The sequence below is a fragment of the Diadema antillarum genome, unplaced genomic scaffold (assembly GCF_040938485.1).
Source record: "Diadema antillarum isolate AM-2024a unplaced genomic scaffold, OU_Dant_1.0 seq00001495_RagTag, whole genome shotgun sequence".
NCBI lineage: Eukaryota > Metazoa > Echinodermata > Echinoidea > Diadematoida > Diadematidae > Diadema > Diadema antillarum.
Genome location: NW_027272232.1, coordinates 838,513 through 852,903, shown reverse-complemented (window position 1 = coordinate 852,903; position 14,391 = coordinate 838,513). Strand labels below are relative to the sequence as shown.

At 37.8% G+C, this 14,391-nt stretch overlaps 1 protein-coding gene across 1 annotated transcript in view; it reads left to right on the top strand.

Annotated features, from left to right (window-relative positions):
* Positions 1 to 8,350, top strand: part of LOC139710057 (uncharacterized) — a 37,675-nt gene extending 29,325 nt beyond the window's left edge. The window contains exons 25-34 of the mRNA XM_071622004.1: positions 878 to 1,087; positions 1,719 to 1,820; positions 2,482 to 2,670; positions 3,382 to 3,495; positions 4,394 to 4,612; positions 5,386 to 5,511; positions 6,550 to 6,784; positions 7,292 to 7,371; positions 7,446 to 7,676; positions 8,271 to 8,350. Coding sequence (XP_071478105.1) covers positions 878 to 1,087; positions 1,719 to 1,820; positions 2,482 to 2,670; positions 3,382 to 3,495; positions 4,394 to 4,612; positions 5,386 to 5,511; positions 6,550 to 6,784; positions 7,292 to 7,371; positions 7,446 to 7,676; positions 8,271 to 8,350 — 1,586 coding nt within the window. The remainder of the gene's footprint in view (positions 1 to 877; positions 1,088 to 1,718; positions 1,821 to 2,481; positions 2,671 to 3,381; positions 3,496 to 4,393; positions 4,613 to 5,385; positions 5,512 to 6,549; positions 6,785 to 7,291; positions 7,372 to 7,445; positions 7,677 to 8,270) is intronic.
* Positions 8,351 to 14,391: the final 6,041 nt, after the last annotated feature.

The following is a 14,391-nucleotide window of genomic DNA, read 5'->3' as shown; positions in this document are numbered from 1 at the left end:
AGACGCGGGCTGCTTGTCCCCCCCCCCCCCCCCCCGAAAAAAAAAGTGGGGGAGTTCTATAATATGCGCGAGACTGATGTTCCGTTGTCAAACTCGAAATGAAAACATTTTAGCCTCGGTGAGCTAAAATTCGCCAAGTCTCTGCAGACCGGTGATACGACATTCAAGTTTGCTCCTGCGACAATTCCTGCGATTGTATTTTCTCCACAGACTTTATCATGATTACGATTAGGGTTGTGATAAAGTTTGATCTAATTTGAGGTGTAGGATTATGACTGAGGTTATGTTTGCGGGTACCTTAAAGGCAGTATTTACCATTTTGCTGATGAAACAAAATTCAGCTCATCGCAGTTCTTCAAAAGAGGTCTACAATTTGGGTTAGGGTTAGTAACAACCAGTGTAAAAATTTGAATCAGTATAGTTAATGCTAAGTATTGTTAAATATTCAAAATGTGAACAATAGTTATAATGTAAAAAAATATTCCTAGAATAAACGTCTACAGTTATAGCTTATTTGGGAGAAGAGTGATATCTTCTAATATTTCAGACTTTATTGTCACAGGAGCAACTAATGTTATGGAACCCGGCAGACCGGAGAATGAGTGCTCCCATGCAGTTTCTTCTGTGCATGCGTTTGGCGTGCGACAACCAGGATGACCAACATGTCACTATGTCGCAGCATGATTTAGATAATGTTAAAAAGTCACCATAAGCGAGTTTGTTATAGCAATACATGACTTTGCCTTAAATGTCAAACGAAATGCTTGTGTGTGTGCGTGTGTATGCTCTTTTCATTAATAAAGAACAAGCACAATGTTATTATTCGTGGTTCTCTTCTCATAAGCATTCGTTTCTATGTTTCTCCGTCGATTTTCAGTGGAGTGTGCATTTGACGAAGTGGAGAACGGCATCGTGACGAGGTTCGGGCATGACGTCATTGAAGAGTTCACCCTAAACGGGTACAGTGCCAACGGGGAGTTCTCCCGCGATCTCAACTACGATTACGGTGCTCTGATCTCTCTCATCTCCGAATATGTTGATGGCGAAGACGCCTGCCGACAAAGCGTCAAGTACAGTTGTGAAAATGGTAGGAAAAATTCTTTTGACCTATTTGGCTTTCCATAACTGTATTCAGTAATTTTTTCCAACTACAGAGCTGCAGTACAGTGTTCTCATCTGCGTTTTTTTATAGTTTTTTTTTTCCTTTGTTTCCTCTTTGTTTCAGATTGAAGTTTGATATTAAGACAACAAGTAGTTTAAAAATTCAACAATTTTATTTGTAGGTACTAGACAAACAGAGTAGTTTAGTAAAGTTCATACTTATAGATGTAAGTATTAACAGTTTTGCGCTGGTATAGATAAAATAATTAAAGAATGAATAAGACAAGGGAAAATTAAAGAAACCAAGCAAGATATTAGTTTTAGCTTGTGGAGGGGGGTCAACTGAAAGAGTGACTCCTATCAATCATACATGCATCAGGAGATCAAAAGAGCGGGGAAGGGAGAAAGATATTAACGAAGCAATGCAACTAAAAGACAAAATTGTACAATAGTCACTTTCTATTCAGACGAGCGTTTATGGTCAGTAGAAAAGAAAAACATGTATGCTTATTCATAACTTATTTAAAGACAGATAGATTCTTACACCAGTCGATATGGACAGATCATATCATTGCATTTTCATGATTCTCTCTGTGTTTGGGTGTCGCCTTTGTCAGCTGCTCCTCTCGATCCACCAAATGCGGTGTGGTACGGAATTAGGGACGGGACGAGTTCGTCGAGTTGGGCGGGCACGAGCGAAGCCAACAAGTGCGCCTGTGGTGAGTGACTGATAGTTATTGCACAGGGCCCTCGAAGTAGGGACAGAGAAGGGTGGTGACGATTTGAAAGAAACTTAATGAATACGTGTATAAAAGTATGAAATATAAACAATACAGATATACGGTCATACAGATATAGAAATAATGTATAGAATACATACAGAATACAGTAATACAGATATAGAAATAATGTATACAATACATATAGGATACAGTAATACAGATATAGAAATATGTGTATATTCATCTATTTCAATTTCAGTCCGTATTTTCATCCTAATTCACCTAGTTCAGTTTCATGATAATGATTATATTAAATGCACCATGACGAGATTAGCCTTGCACATTATGGTGACATTTTTAGCATTTGGCACAGATATTCGGCATGTTAATCACATGCAGTCTTTCAAGGCATGCGTACTATAATTATTCTATGCCCAATCCTTTTATAGTCATCTCATAGTCGTGTTTGTCCAGTTGTGTGAGTGCGTGCGTGTGTTTGTGTTTGAGGTTGTGAGTTTCCTTTTTTGTTCTATGAACATACTGTTTTTCTCACTTCCGTGGTGACATAATTTGAATCCATGGACTCATACTTTTCATCTTTTTTGTCCTTTATGTGTTTGTTTATATGATTATTTCTTTCCCAACGTGTGAAAAAAAGGTGCCCTCAATAGTTGCTATGACGACTCGCTGGGCTGCAACTGTGACGCCGGCTCTTCAAATCGTCTAGAGGACAACGGGTGGATCACTGACCGCACCAAACTCCCGGTCACTCAGATACGGGCCGGTGGCACTACCGGCAGCAAGGAAGCGATCGTCAAGTTTGCCTACATGGATTGTGTGTCCGAAGGTATGTCCCTTGTTCTTTGATAATGTGGACGAAGAATGAAAAGAGGACAACAGGAAGAGAGACAAAAGTGGAGAGGGTGGGTGGGGAGAGAGAAGTTTTATGCAATTCTTTCTGCAAAATAGAAAATAAGATTATAATGCGAATATTTCGAACATTATGCTTCATAAAGATGTTTATACAGGTAAAGTCGTATATTATTGTGCAACTAACAGCAAAATAGAAATATAGTCTTCGCCAGTGCACACAGGTGTTTGTACTATGGCTAATAGTCTTAAGGTGTTCTTTTTTTTTCAATATAACTTCATTTATTTTTCATTTTCATTAAATAAACATGGTAAAATAATACAATGCATTCGCAGAACATATTTGTACTAATTTGTAAAACGTAAATAAAAAAAAAATACATGTGATCATGAGTAACGACATAATTGTATTTTCAAGGTATGTATACGTATGCATAATACAAATAAGGATGGGAACGGAAATGGAGGGTCTCGCTAAAAAGCAATGTTAGCCTTGTACGACATTGAAAGAGAATGAATAATGACTTAATGAAACTACAAACAGATATATAAAACAAAATCAAAGAAACCAATATGTCTTTGCACTTGTATGTACCAGTTTGTATTTATGTATTGTATGTGAATGTTTCGTAGTAAAGATTTCAAAGTTATTATATTTTGTTTTGTTTTGTATTCTTACTTCTATCAGAGTCGGGATCACAGCCTCCAGAAACTTGCTATGACGTCAAATTAAACGGAGACACAGCTGCCGGGGCGTACCTTATCGATCCGGACGGTAGCGGGGGAGTTGACCCCTTTCTTGGTAAGATTAGTATAGACTAGATCTTAGTTGTTCAGTTGTTTGTTTGTCTGTTTCTTTGGTTTTTTGATTGATTGTTTGTTTGTGAATTTGTTTCGTCTTTCCGTTGTAAAGAGTAGCGCGTACTATTTACATTGAGCCGTGTAACGATGCATCCCCCCCCCCAAAAAAAAAGGAAGAAGAAAATACTACGTCTGATGGGCATTCTTATTATTGTGATTGCGTGGGACGTGAGATTTACACCGGACAATAGTTTGTGTATACATGTAAGATTAAACTCCATGCATGGTATACTATGTCGTAGATTCTTGTCAGGTCGAATTGTGATGATAATTTCTTGTCAAAGTGATTTGTAGAAACAACTCTTATTCATTGTGTGTGTATGTACGTATGTGTGTGTGTGTGTGTGTGTATGTGTGTGTATGTGTGTGTGTGTGTGTGTGTGTGTGTGTGTGCGTGTCAATAGATATAGAAATATGCCGTTTCATTCATTCAACATGTTCGAATTAGGCGAAAGCTATTCCGAATACATTTTTTGACTTAAAAAAATGGATTTTTGCGATCTTTCGTTGTCATAAATTAATTATTCGTGTTAGCAATTCTCGAACTTGGCTGGCAGGAAAAATGTTGGTTAAAAAAGACATTCAACGAATGCACTTTTCGAAAGCATGAACGTTCTAGCTCAGTCTTTATTAATATGCACTTCGCAAGGCATATAAAAGTGTGCGACATTACAAACAGTGATAATAAATGCGACTACAGCAAAGTTGTATTAAACACCAAAATAAATTCAATCAATGTCGACTATCTGTTTGAATAATTCTTGTAAGAATATTGAACAAGCGTAATGATTGGAGTATTGACGCTTGTATTAATTTTGTCTCTTCAACAATAATATCAGTTGTCTGCGTTCCGGCCTTCAACTCCACGCATGCGCAAATGCTTCTGCCCCACGACTCAGAAGCTCGCACTCACGTCGTGGGTATGGCGTCCGCGGGGGAGTATCAGAAGATGGTGACGTACGACGGTTTGACGAAGGAGCAAATAGACGCGCTCTTCACCAACGACCCAAATCGCAGACATATAGCTTGCACGCAATCGTTCACGTATGATTGCAAAGGTATGAAAAGGCTGCTGCAATACATATCACATCATTTCATGATTTTGCTTGTGTGGAATACGGTCCCTTTTTGTTTGATTGGTACGTTTTTGTTCTTAGAGCATAAAGTGACATAATGGACATTAAAACAATCAAGAAGAGGAAGATTTTAAGTAATAGAAACATGCCATCGCGTATCCTTTCAGTGCTGTGTCTATGTTTGATAGGATATAATCATAATTATTTATCATATTTACAAAGGCAACAAGTAGAAATCATTAGTAGATTTGACCAAAACAACTCCTCTAACCCCTCTCCGCCTCCAATAGAATACCCAACAACAAAAGAGACTCCCCTATTTTCTTTTCTTTGTTTTTTAAATCCAGGCACAGTACATATTATCTTCAGACATTGTGTGATAAATTAGTTTATCAATTTATTATCCATATTTACAATACCGAATGACTTGACCGTGGTAATTCCTGTCCTTACCTGTCAGAATCTTATGTAGTCCAGTGCCCATGAACAGTTATCAAGTTGCCAATATGACAAGACATGAACTTATAAAGTAAAATGTATATGAATATAATTTGGACAAACCAGCTAACCATGGGAACAGAGGTATACCGTAGTATTCCTAGGCGATCTGAGACTTCTTGTGGGAACGAGTTAAGCAACTCACCCACTGCTTTTTTTTTCAGTGTTTCATAACTGATTTTTTTTTTTATCGTACGGACCCTACAAATTTATGTTTTAGAGGGTTTTTTTTCTTTCTTCCTCCTCCCTCACTGTAGCCTCCACCCTCATTAAGGACGACATGGGCTGGTTTGTGGATCGACACGGGACGGCGAGAACCAACTGGGGGACTGCGGATCCGAGCCTGTCTTCTTGCGAATGCGGCGTTGACAGCTCCTGCAGCCGTATGTTTATATACCACTGCCGTAATATTTATTCTGTCATATTTAAACAGGGTAGTCCCCTCAGTTTCTCAACGGCTTTCCAGGGCAGCCCTGTGTACATACATATACATGATAAAAGACTGGAGTACAATAGACTTCATAAAAATCACATACAAGTATAACACACGTCATACACAAAACAATACACGCTTGAAAAGATACGAAACTGACATATATTGAAATATACATGAAATGAATTAGTCAAGAAAGAAGAAGAAAAAAACAACGTGTAAAGTAACTGTGTAATTACTGTCATGACAAGCCATAGACAAAAACTGAGTTTGAATATAATCGATACGACTATAAAGTTTAAGACATAATCGATACTGACGAAATATCAAAGAAGGAACATAAAATTGTACAGTGCCTGATTCTTCTTTACAGCAACAATTACGGGGGTTGTGGTAATGATATCACATGGTCTTTATTTCCCGATGATGTTCAAATGCCATAATCCAATGACGTTACTTCGTTGTATCGATTTTCCATGTTAGCAATGCGATCGTACGTCGGGTAATACAATAATAACAATTGCTTCCAGAATCTTGCAATTATAATTAAACAACTGTATTTGTCTTTTCAAATTCATGAAATTCTTCCGTCGAGATGTTTTTATTGCAAGTGATTGACAAATTGCCCCACATCGACGTAAATAAGCACTGAATTGATCAGTGCTTTAGTACTAGCCATGATCAAAAAACCTCCTTATTTACGTCGATGTAGGGCAATTTGTCAATCAGTTGCAATGTATTTGTCTTGTTGACGAACAAAATCTCGTAATGCCCGATACACACTTTCTTACCAAGGACAAAGACTGATGTTGGAAATAGTTTTTTTGTTTTTTTTTGTACAATGGACTTAAAGCCCTCTTTTAGATTTATTACGGGTTATACCATTTTGTTACACATGTGTATTAGAAGAATTACCTTTCCATAGATATTTTGCATAAATAACACCGACCATTTATCATCTTTCCCGCAACTGGGTTCTCGTTCTTAGGTGCCTCTGAGGTTTGCAACTGCGACAAGGACGCTAACTCGTGGTCATCAGATTCTGGCGACATCAACGATTTTCTAGGGGAGTTTCTTCCCGTCACCCAACTCCGCTTCGGAGACACCGGGGGCGGGGCGGGCTCTGAGGAGGCCTATCACACCCTTGGTCAGCTAGTCTGTACCGTGGGTCCCAGTAAGTATGCGTCTACTATTATAAGCTTTGACCGCCTGTCATTGTCAAGGTGAGTAAGTCGACACTCGAGCGGTGCGCGCGTGAGCAGCAACACCTGGTGTGAATATCCACCCCCTCTTTTTTAGGATAAGAGGAAATTTTCCATCTCGCCACTTCTGTTTAAAATGAAATAGGAAAAAAAATGAACGAAATTTCAAGGAAAAAAATGAAACAGGCAACAAAAGAGAATTAGGCAAACAAACAAATAAACAAAAAACACCACTTTGTTAGATCAATGAGCAACTTCTGCACATAACTCACTTGCCTGGTCTGTGATTTTTCTAGTCCTTACTTGTTTTTATATATGTTACAAGTCACTTCGGACAATATTTTCTTCAAACAAACAAAATAAAAACCCTGCATTTTTACAGCAAAATTTTCCCTGAAATCATGTTCATGAATTTTGGATCCTTAACAAAAATTCACCGCTACCCGAATTTAACTCCCTGCGCTCTCATGCCCAAACGCGCTCTTAACCCGTTCACAACCGCGCGCTTAACCCATCCCCAACCAAGAGTTACCTCTACAGGATAGGTTACCGGAATGTCAGCGAGATGAGTGGTACCCAGATGTCCACACCCAGCCGGAACTACAGCCGTCTGCTGACCTGAATAGGCCTATTTATACCGTCTCCCTGTCAACACGGTGAAACTGGTCCTCTTCAACCCAAGCTGCTCAACCGGGAACGAGTCCAGGGGCGCGTCTCCTGCGACCGAGCTTCCAGGCCATTGAGGGCGCCACTCACGACTTCGACCAAGGACGCTTCTACTGCACCCAGACTGCACCCCAACCGCCACTCTCTGAGGGATGGATCTTATCTACCGGCACTCTGTCCAGGGAAGGATGTGACCGTACTGCTGGACCACTCAACCCTGGCTTTGCTCGGACTACCCAACATCAAGGTAGTGTTTATCCCTACCGTATCTTCACAGACTAAATAAATTTTGGTTTAACCCACCCCTCCCAAAAAACAAACAAACAAACAAACAAACAAACAAACAAACAAACAAACAAACAAACAAAAATAAAACAAAAACAAAAACAAAAACAAACAAAGAAGGAAAAATCATAAAGAACCAAACAAACCAAACAGAACAAAAACAAACAAGCAAACAAACAACCCGGGGGGGGGGGGGGGGGGGCAGAAATACACGAATACATGACTACATACATAGTTGGCCGAAGCTATTATAGTGATAAAGAAGTTATTTTAATCCATCTATTTGGCCTACACATAAACACACAGTCAGAGACAAAGGAAAAAGAAACCACACAGTATATAATTTGATAATCTGTGCGATGAAACCTTATTAGCTTGTCATCAAGGAAAAGTGTAATTACAATACAAAATTATTAGCTCAGTGTTTATGTGGTTGAAGGCGTACTTCGGTTTAACGGTTAAGTTTGAAATTTATTGACCATAGAATCAAACCTTGTAAAGTCTGTTTCCGATGTTTACAATGCTGTTTTGTGCAATCCGGTTTTGTTTTCATCAGGATTCTGGCAGGGTTTTACCTCTGGCGTTCAACTGCGACAGGATGTCACCCAGGGCACTTTGACCATGCAAACACAGTGAAGATGGACCACTTGACCAGTTTGAGTAACCCCATTGGTCAGCTGTGATGATGGATTCAGAAATATTTGTTGTTGTTGTTGTTGTTATCATTATTATTTTAGCTTAGAGAAGATAATTAATATGTCCATCTACATGTTGATTTTCCACGCGTGATTACAGGACACCGTAGAAACTATGGCAGCACATACTACTTGACGCAAATAATGTGAAATTAAGGTAGACATATTTCAGAGGAAGTTTTGTGTACATCATTGAACTAAAATACCTTTTCATATCGAATTTAATGTGTAACTGAAATATATCTTATGACATTACACTCTTGTAAATTGTATCATAAATGTTGTATGGTGTCAAGTTTATCATCGTCTGCTAAATGGCATATTCAACAGCTTGTAATCTATTTGTTTCGCTCAGGGGTGGATGCAGTATGTGCCTATGTTTGTCTTGGAAACGGATTTTAACGTTAAGCATGCTTGTGGTGAATTCTTTAATGTTCTTAAGACATGCATTCCACCAGCAGGATGAAACATTTTATGCCATTCTATGTTTTCATCGCTAATGACGCAATGTCGTAATATATCATATCTATAATTGTTGTGAAGTTTATCATCGTCTTCTAAACGGCATATTTAACAGCTTGTAATCTATTTGTTTCGCTCAGGGGTGGATGCAGTATGTGCCTATGTTTGCCTTGGAAACGGATCTTAACGTTAAGCATGCTGGTGGTGAATTCTTTAATGTTCTTAAGACATGCATTCCACCAGCAGGATGAAACATTTTATGCCATTCTATGTTTTCATCGCTAATGACGCAATGTCGTAATATATCATGAAATATGACTTCACATCATAGTACCCTGTTTCTTACAGCATTATATATTTCGTTAAGTTTTGTCTGTTATAAGAGACTTTTTACTGTTTAATATCTATCCAACTTACTTTGCATTTCACAATCCCGAGCAAAATTGATGAAAATTTCTGTAAAATTTAAGACTGCATCAACATAATCTTTGAAACAGCTACTGGTCTGCAAATGTATGTATTGGAATCAATATTTTCAGAAAGTATGTGATGTTTATGTTTATATTGCTATTCCGTCACAGAATTTTGGTTTTGTTGTTTTTTGATCGTTCATAAAATCAAACTCAATATAATCTAGCAGCTAATTCATACTCTGGCATCAAAGCCGTGTATGGGACATACGATTTTCTCATACATTATTATTTGCTTTATTCTATACGTCTACTTAAAATCAGAAAAATTTAAGAAAGAACGCCTCTGGTTCAAGTATTGTTCATCAGCGCCTATTACAGTGCACTCTTTTAATAACGAACACGGGTATAAAGCAAATCCGGTTACAACGAATAGAAACATTATCCACTTTATTTTCTATTGTTTATTTGTTCGAATACAACGAAATTTCGATATAACGAAATGAAGTTGCCGGTCGATGACTTTATAGACACATCGCAAAAAGTACCTACATGGACCAGATATTTTAGAACTTGAATACAATCGGAACGAAATTTTAATGTAACGCGAATGACTCTCTGAAGAAATAATGATTACGTGTTTTCGGTTTGACAATTGGTCATTGTGATGTAATTTGTCATATTAAAGATATTATTTAAGAGCAATTAAAACCGTATGATATGTTAAAGCAAATAAACGACTTGTCTCGAAGTAAATGAGGAAGAGTTCTTTCCAGGGTTATTAGCACCCGGTGTGGGAAAAATTTGAATGTGATGTGTATGTGTGTGATGATGAGTATTATGATTTGTGTATGTGTATATGTGCATATATATATATGTATGTGCATATATATCATATTAATTTTCATTGCATCGATGAAATTAAATAAAAAACAATGATTAGAAGTTTAGAATAATGTGAGACACCAACAACAGAATTATCTTTGTAATGAGAGTAATACTGATGAAACAGTGATGAAACGCTGATTATTTACGTTATCACAAGCCAGACGCCAGTACAAAAGCTAAACTCCACCACAAAAGCACGATATTTGACACTTTGGCAACGAGACGTTGTTAGGAACGTGTAGGTTGACAATGACTCTGAAGATACAAACGACAACCCTTTGCGCAGACCAACAGGCAAAGAAAGACTTATCAACACAGTCCTATGGGCGGCTAGGAAACCCTCATCGTTCTTTCAACAGTGAAAAAACAACAACTAAACTGTAGACGACGTAAAAATAACCCCACCAACAACAATATTTGATGATGATAAAAATGACAATAACAAATACAACGATGATAACGATATTAATGATAATAAAAGTACTAATTCTTTCTTGTTGTCATTGTCTTCACTACAATTATAATCATTTAATGACACTATCATTGCTACCAGAATCATCCTCATCAGCAGCATTATCATTATTATTATCATCATCATCATAAATATTGAATATTAGCGTTACTACTGTAATCATTATAATGAGAAGAAGAAAAAAAGTAGAAGTATGGGGAGACACAGAATTGCAACACTCATTTTTAGTCTGGAATCATTCCTTTCTTCACTATTGTATGAGGGCCTGGGTTACCATAAGGTCTCAAGGAAAACCATTGTCATTCAGCTAGTTTAATATCCCGTGACATGGTTGCTTTCTACTACTCCATGCTTAAACGATTAAAGGAACGAGTGTCGTGGCATAGTTCCTGTTGATCCATACTTTTGGCGTTGTTGTTGTATTTTTTTAGTAAGTAAAATAGCGCTTTCGGGACAAGTGACCTTTCTGGACTCTACACAAACTTTGGCAACAAACCGCTTCACTTTAGCCCACTAATCAATTGCTTACAGGAAGAAGATGTACCATGTGTTAACCTCATGGGAGACTTGTCAAATCCAGGAATAAAAAAAGATGGAAAACCCATTAAATGAACAAAGAGAGAAAACAATGATTGAAAGGAAACACAGTAGAATGAAAATAAGGACAGTTTTTGGTGAACAGACTTTGGCCAAACATTGATACTCACATGTGAGTGTTTGTGCTGACGCGGAGTGTGCTTTCTTGAAGTTAAGCTTGCAAGAGCCTAGCGCCGACTCGTTCCAGTTTCATGTGACCGCGATGGTGGAATGTTTTGCACTTTCTTCACGATTTCACAACCCGAAAGGGGGCGTTGTTCGGGATTCATTACGCAGTGTTAGTTCACTCCGCACAACAGTGTTTGTGGATTTCGTTTGACTGTTGCAAGTGCAAATATTGGTGCAGACTGGGCATTATAATGGTGGTCGAGCCGACTAGATTTAAGGAGAAAATGGCTGATATCATTTAAATAAATAAAGCTGAACATTTTGGAGGACGAACACGTTACACTTCTCCCTGAAGGAGCCACCTTCCCGAGTATTCTCTTTACAGTGGTACCACAGAATCCCTCGAGCGGTAACTTCTCACGCAATTTTACATTATTGTTATGATTTCACTGCCTAAAAGCCAATTACAGAACCAGTTCGAAGAACTGGTCAATGAGCTTATACGTGTACCATTGGATCAGTTTTGAAGCATAGATGCAGTAACGAGTGGAAGAATCTACATTGAAATACAATTCAGACAACGCGAGAACAATTTCTACGCAAAAACGATAAAGTTCTCAGAAACGTATTATCAAACGGCACAAAGCCTTGAAATAATTACAATTATGCTCAGGAATTGCTCAATTAATGATTATGAGGCACTTTTAGGCACTTTTGTATTGAGCCGAACCAGAAACGTATTCTTTCGGCTAAACCGCCTTTCGTTGTCTACGGCTCAGTCAGAGTCGTTTAATGAAAGGTATTTTGTCTGACGTTACGAAACTAGTGTAGCTCACATGAACCGATAATAGGTCGCCATAATCACGTTACCACCAGAGTCACATTGCGATGCTAGTGTGGCTAGTGTTGCTGACTTTGATATTCATATTCAATTGGGAATGATTTAGGATTCGTCGAGATCTACATTTTCACTGCGAGAAATTATTGGGGGTGCTGTACATTACCGTTAAAGGTCAACTTTAAGCAAGGTTATGAAAGCATGGATATAAAAACATGGAAGTTTTAACGATATCTTTTTCTGAATGTCCATCTTAATTGCATAAATATTACGATAATTTATGATTCACCCCTCCTAAAAAAATATGTTGAGCTCGATCGCCTGCTAAATCGATCATTTGGTTTATTACGTGAAAAATAGGCTCCGACTTCCTGATTATACGGATTCGGGAAGTCAAGCTGGCGGCCGTTAATAAGTAGGGCACACATAGACAAAAAGACATTTAAGTACAGTAGCCGCAACCAGAGTTCACCTCGAAGTGAGTTTCCTGTCAATGAGCTTCGACTAGTACTGTGGGAATTTCACCTTGGTCATCAACAACACTGGTGAGGGTATTGATATCAATATAAGGAGTTTTAAGATCGAGATAATATTAGGTGTAGACATTTTGTATTCAATGTTTTCAATTCAATGTTTACAAGGAACCAATTTTTCCATAATTATCCCACCAGACAATCTACTGAGTTTCATCTACCCCTTCTGAGAACATTATTGGCTCAGAATACATTTATTTACACAGGCCTTAGATTCTGGAATTCATTAAGTTGTGAAATAAAAAAAATTCTCCTTCTTTGTTTTCCTTTAAGCGTAAGTTGAAATCCTTTCTGTTAAACCATCTCTGATGTTCGTTTTTATTAACCAAGTCCCAACAACCACAGGGTTCATCGTCCAACCATCAATCAATCAATCTCTGAACTCATTAATTCATGAAATAGCCATCATATTCTTTACACGGCTGTATGCAACCACCGGCTGTTTAAAGCATCTCTTCAATTCCCTTTTCAATTCCCTCTTTCGTTTCTTTGATCAGCGTGTAGGCATTCTCTTTCTTTCTTCCTTCCTTCCTTCCTTCCTTCCTTCCTTACTTCCATTTTCCACCTTTCTGTCTAGTCGTGTCATGTTATTGTGTGTCTCCTGTTTTGTTCCGTCTTGTTTAAATTATACTTGTGTTAAGCATATACAAATAAGTATTTCGTTAGAGTTTTTTGAGTGGTTCACAATCTACAAGCTTGCTTTTTAGTGGACCTCTCAGTTCTCCTTTTTTTCCAACTGAAACATAGACTTGTATTATTTTGCGTATACATGCATATATGTAACTCTATTATTGTATCATTTGATATCATTTCCAAGTTGTGTGTATACGATTGTGATAATAACCTAATTCATACTGTGTTGTGTTCTGTTGGATAAGTGAGAATGAAATAAAATGAAATGAAATAAAATGAAATGAAATGTAGTACGGGGTACAACTAGCGGTAAGAGTCGACTATTTGTGGCCTTGCACCACAAAACACCCCTTGATTTTACATGAGGACTCAAAAGAGATGAAATGGGTCAACTAGCTCAATCTTCAGTTTTTCATATTTTCTGAAAGAGCGATCTTTCTTCCACACTATTCTAGAGTTTTGGATCATAACACGAATGGAAAAGTGTATTTTCAGCAGTTTTTTGACAACTCTTTTTTTTTTGAAGTTAGTAGAATGATCAGTTTTGTACTCGAGGCCCCTTTTCATTTCTTGAAATCCTTTGCACACTCTTCACTTTCAAGTCTAATAACTTTTGAAAGTATAGCGCTACAACTTTGTAAGTTAGTTTTAATCATGGACAGAATGTGTTTTTATAACATGATCAATTCCGGTCTAATTTGATAATCCCTTCACTGTTGCTGCTCCGGTGGTTGACATCCTGTGTTTTGTCCCTTTCATCGCACAGCTAGCGCGGCTTGGCAAAAGATTAAGCGCTAGAATAGACACTGTACTTCCGAGCCTCTTTTCTCAGTTCACACTTTTCCTGAGTTTGCGCTTTCTTTGCAGTATTTAGGCAGGTTAGGAGAGTCTATTTGAATTAAGTTATACATCGGTTTAAAACTTAGAGTCTGCTCTTTCAGAATCTGTCCTTAACTTAAAAAAAAAAATGTCTGGCGACTTTGTTTAGTGATGCAGGGTCACATATTGTTCGTGATCTGGGCTGCTCCATGTTTGCCTTAG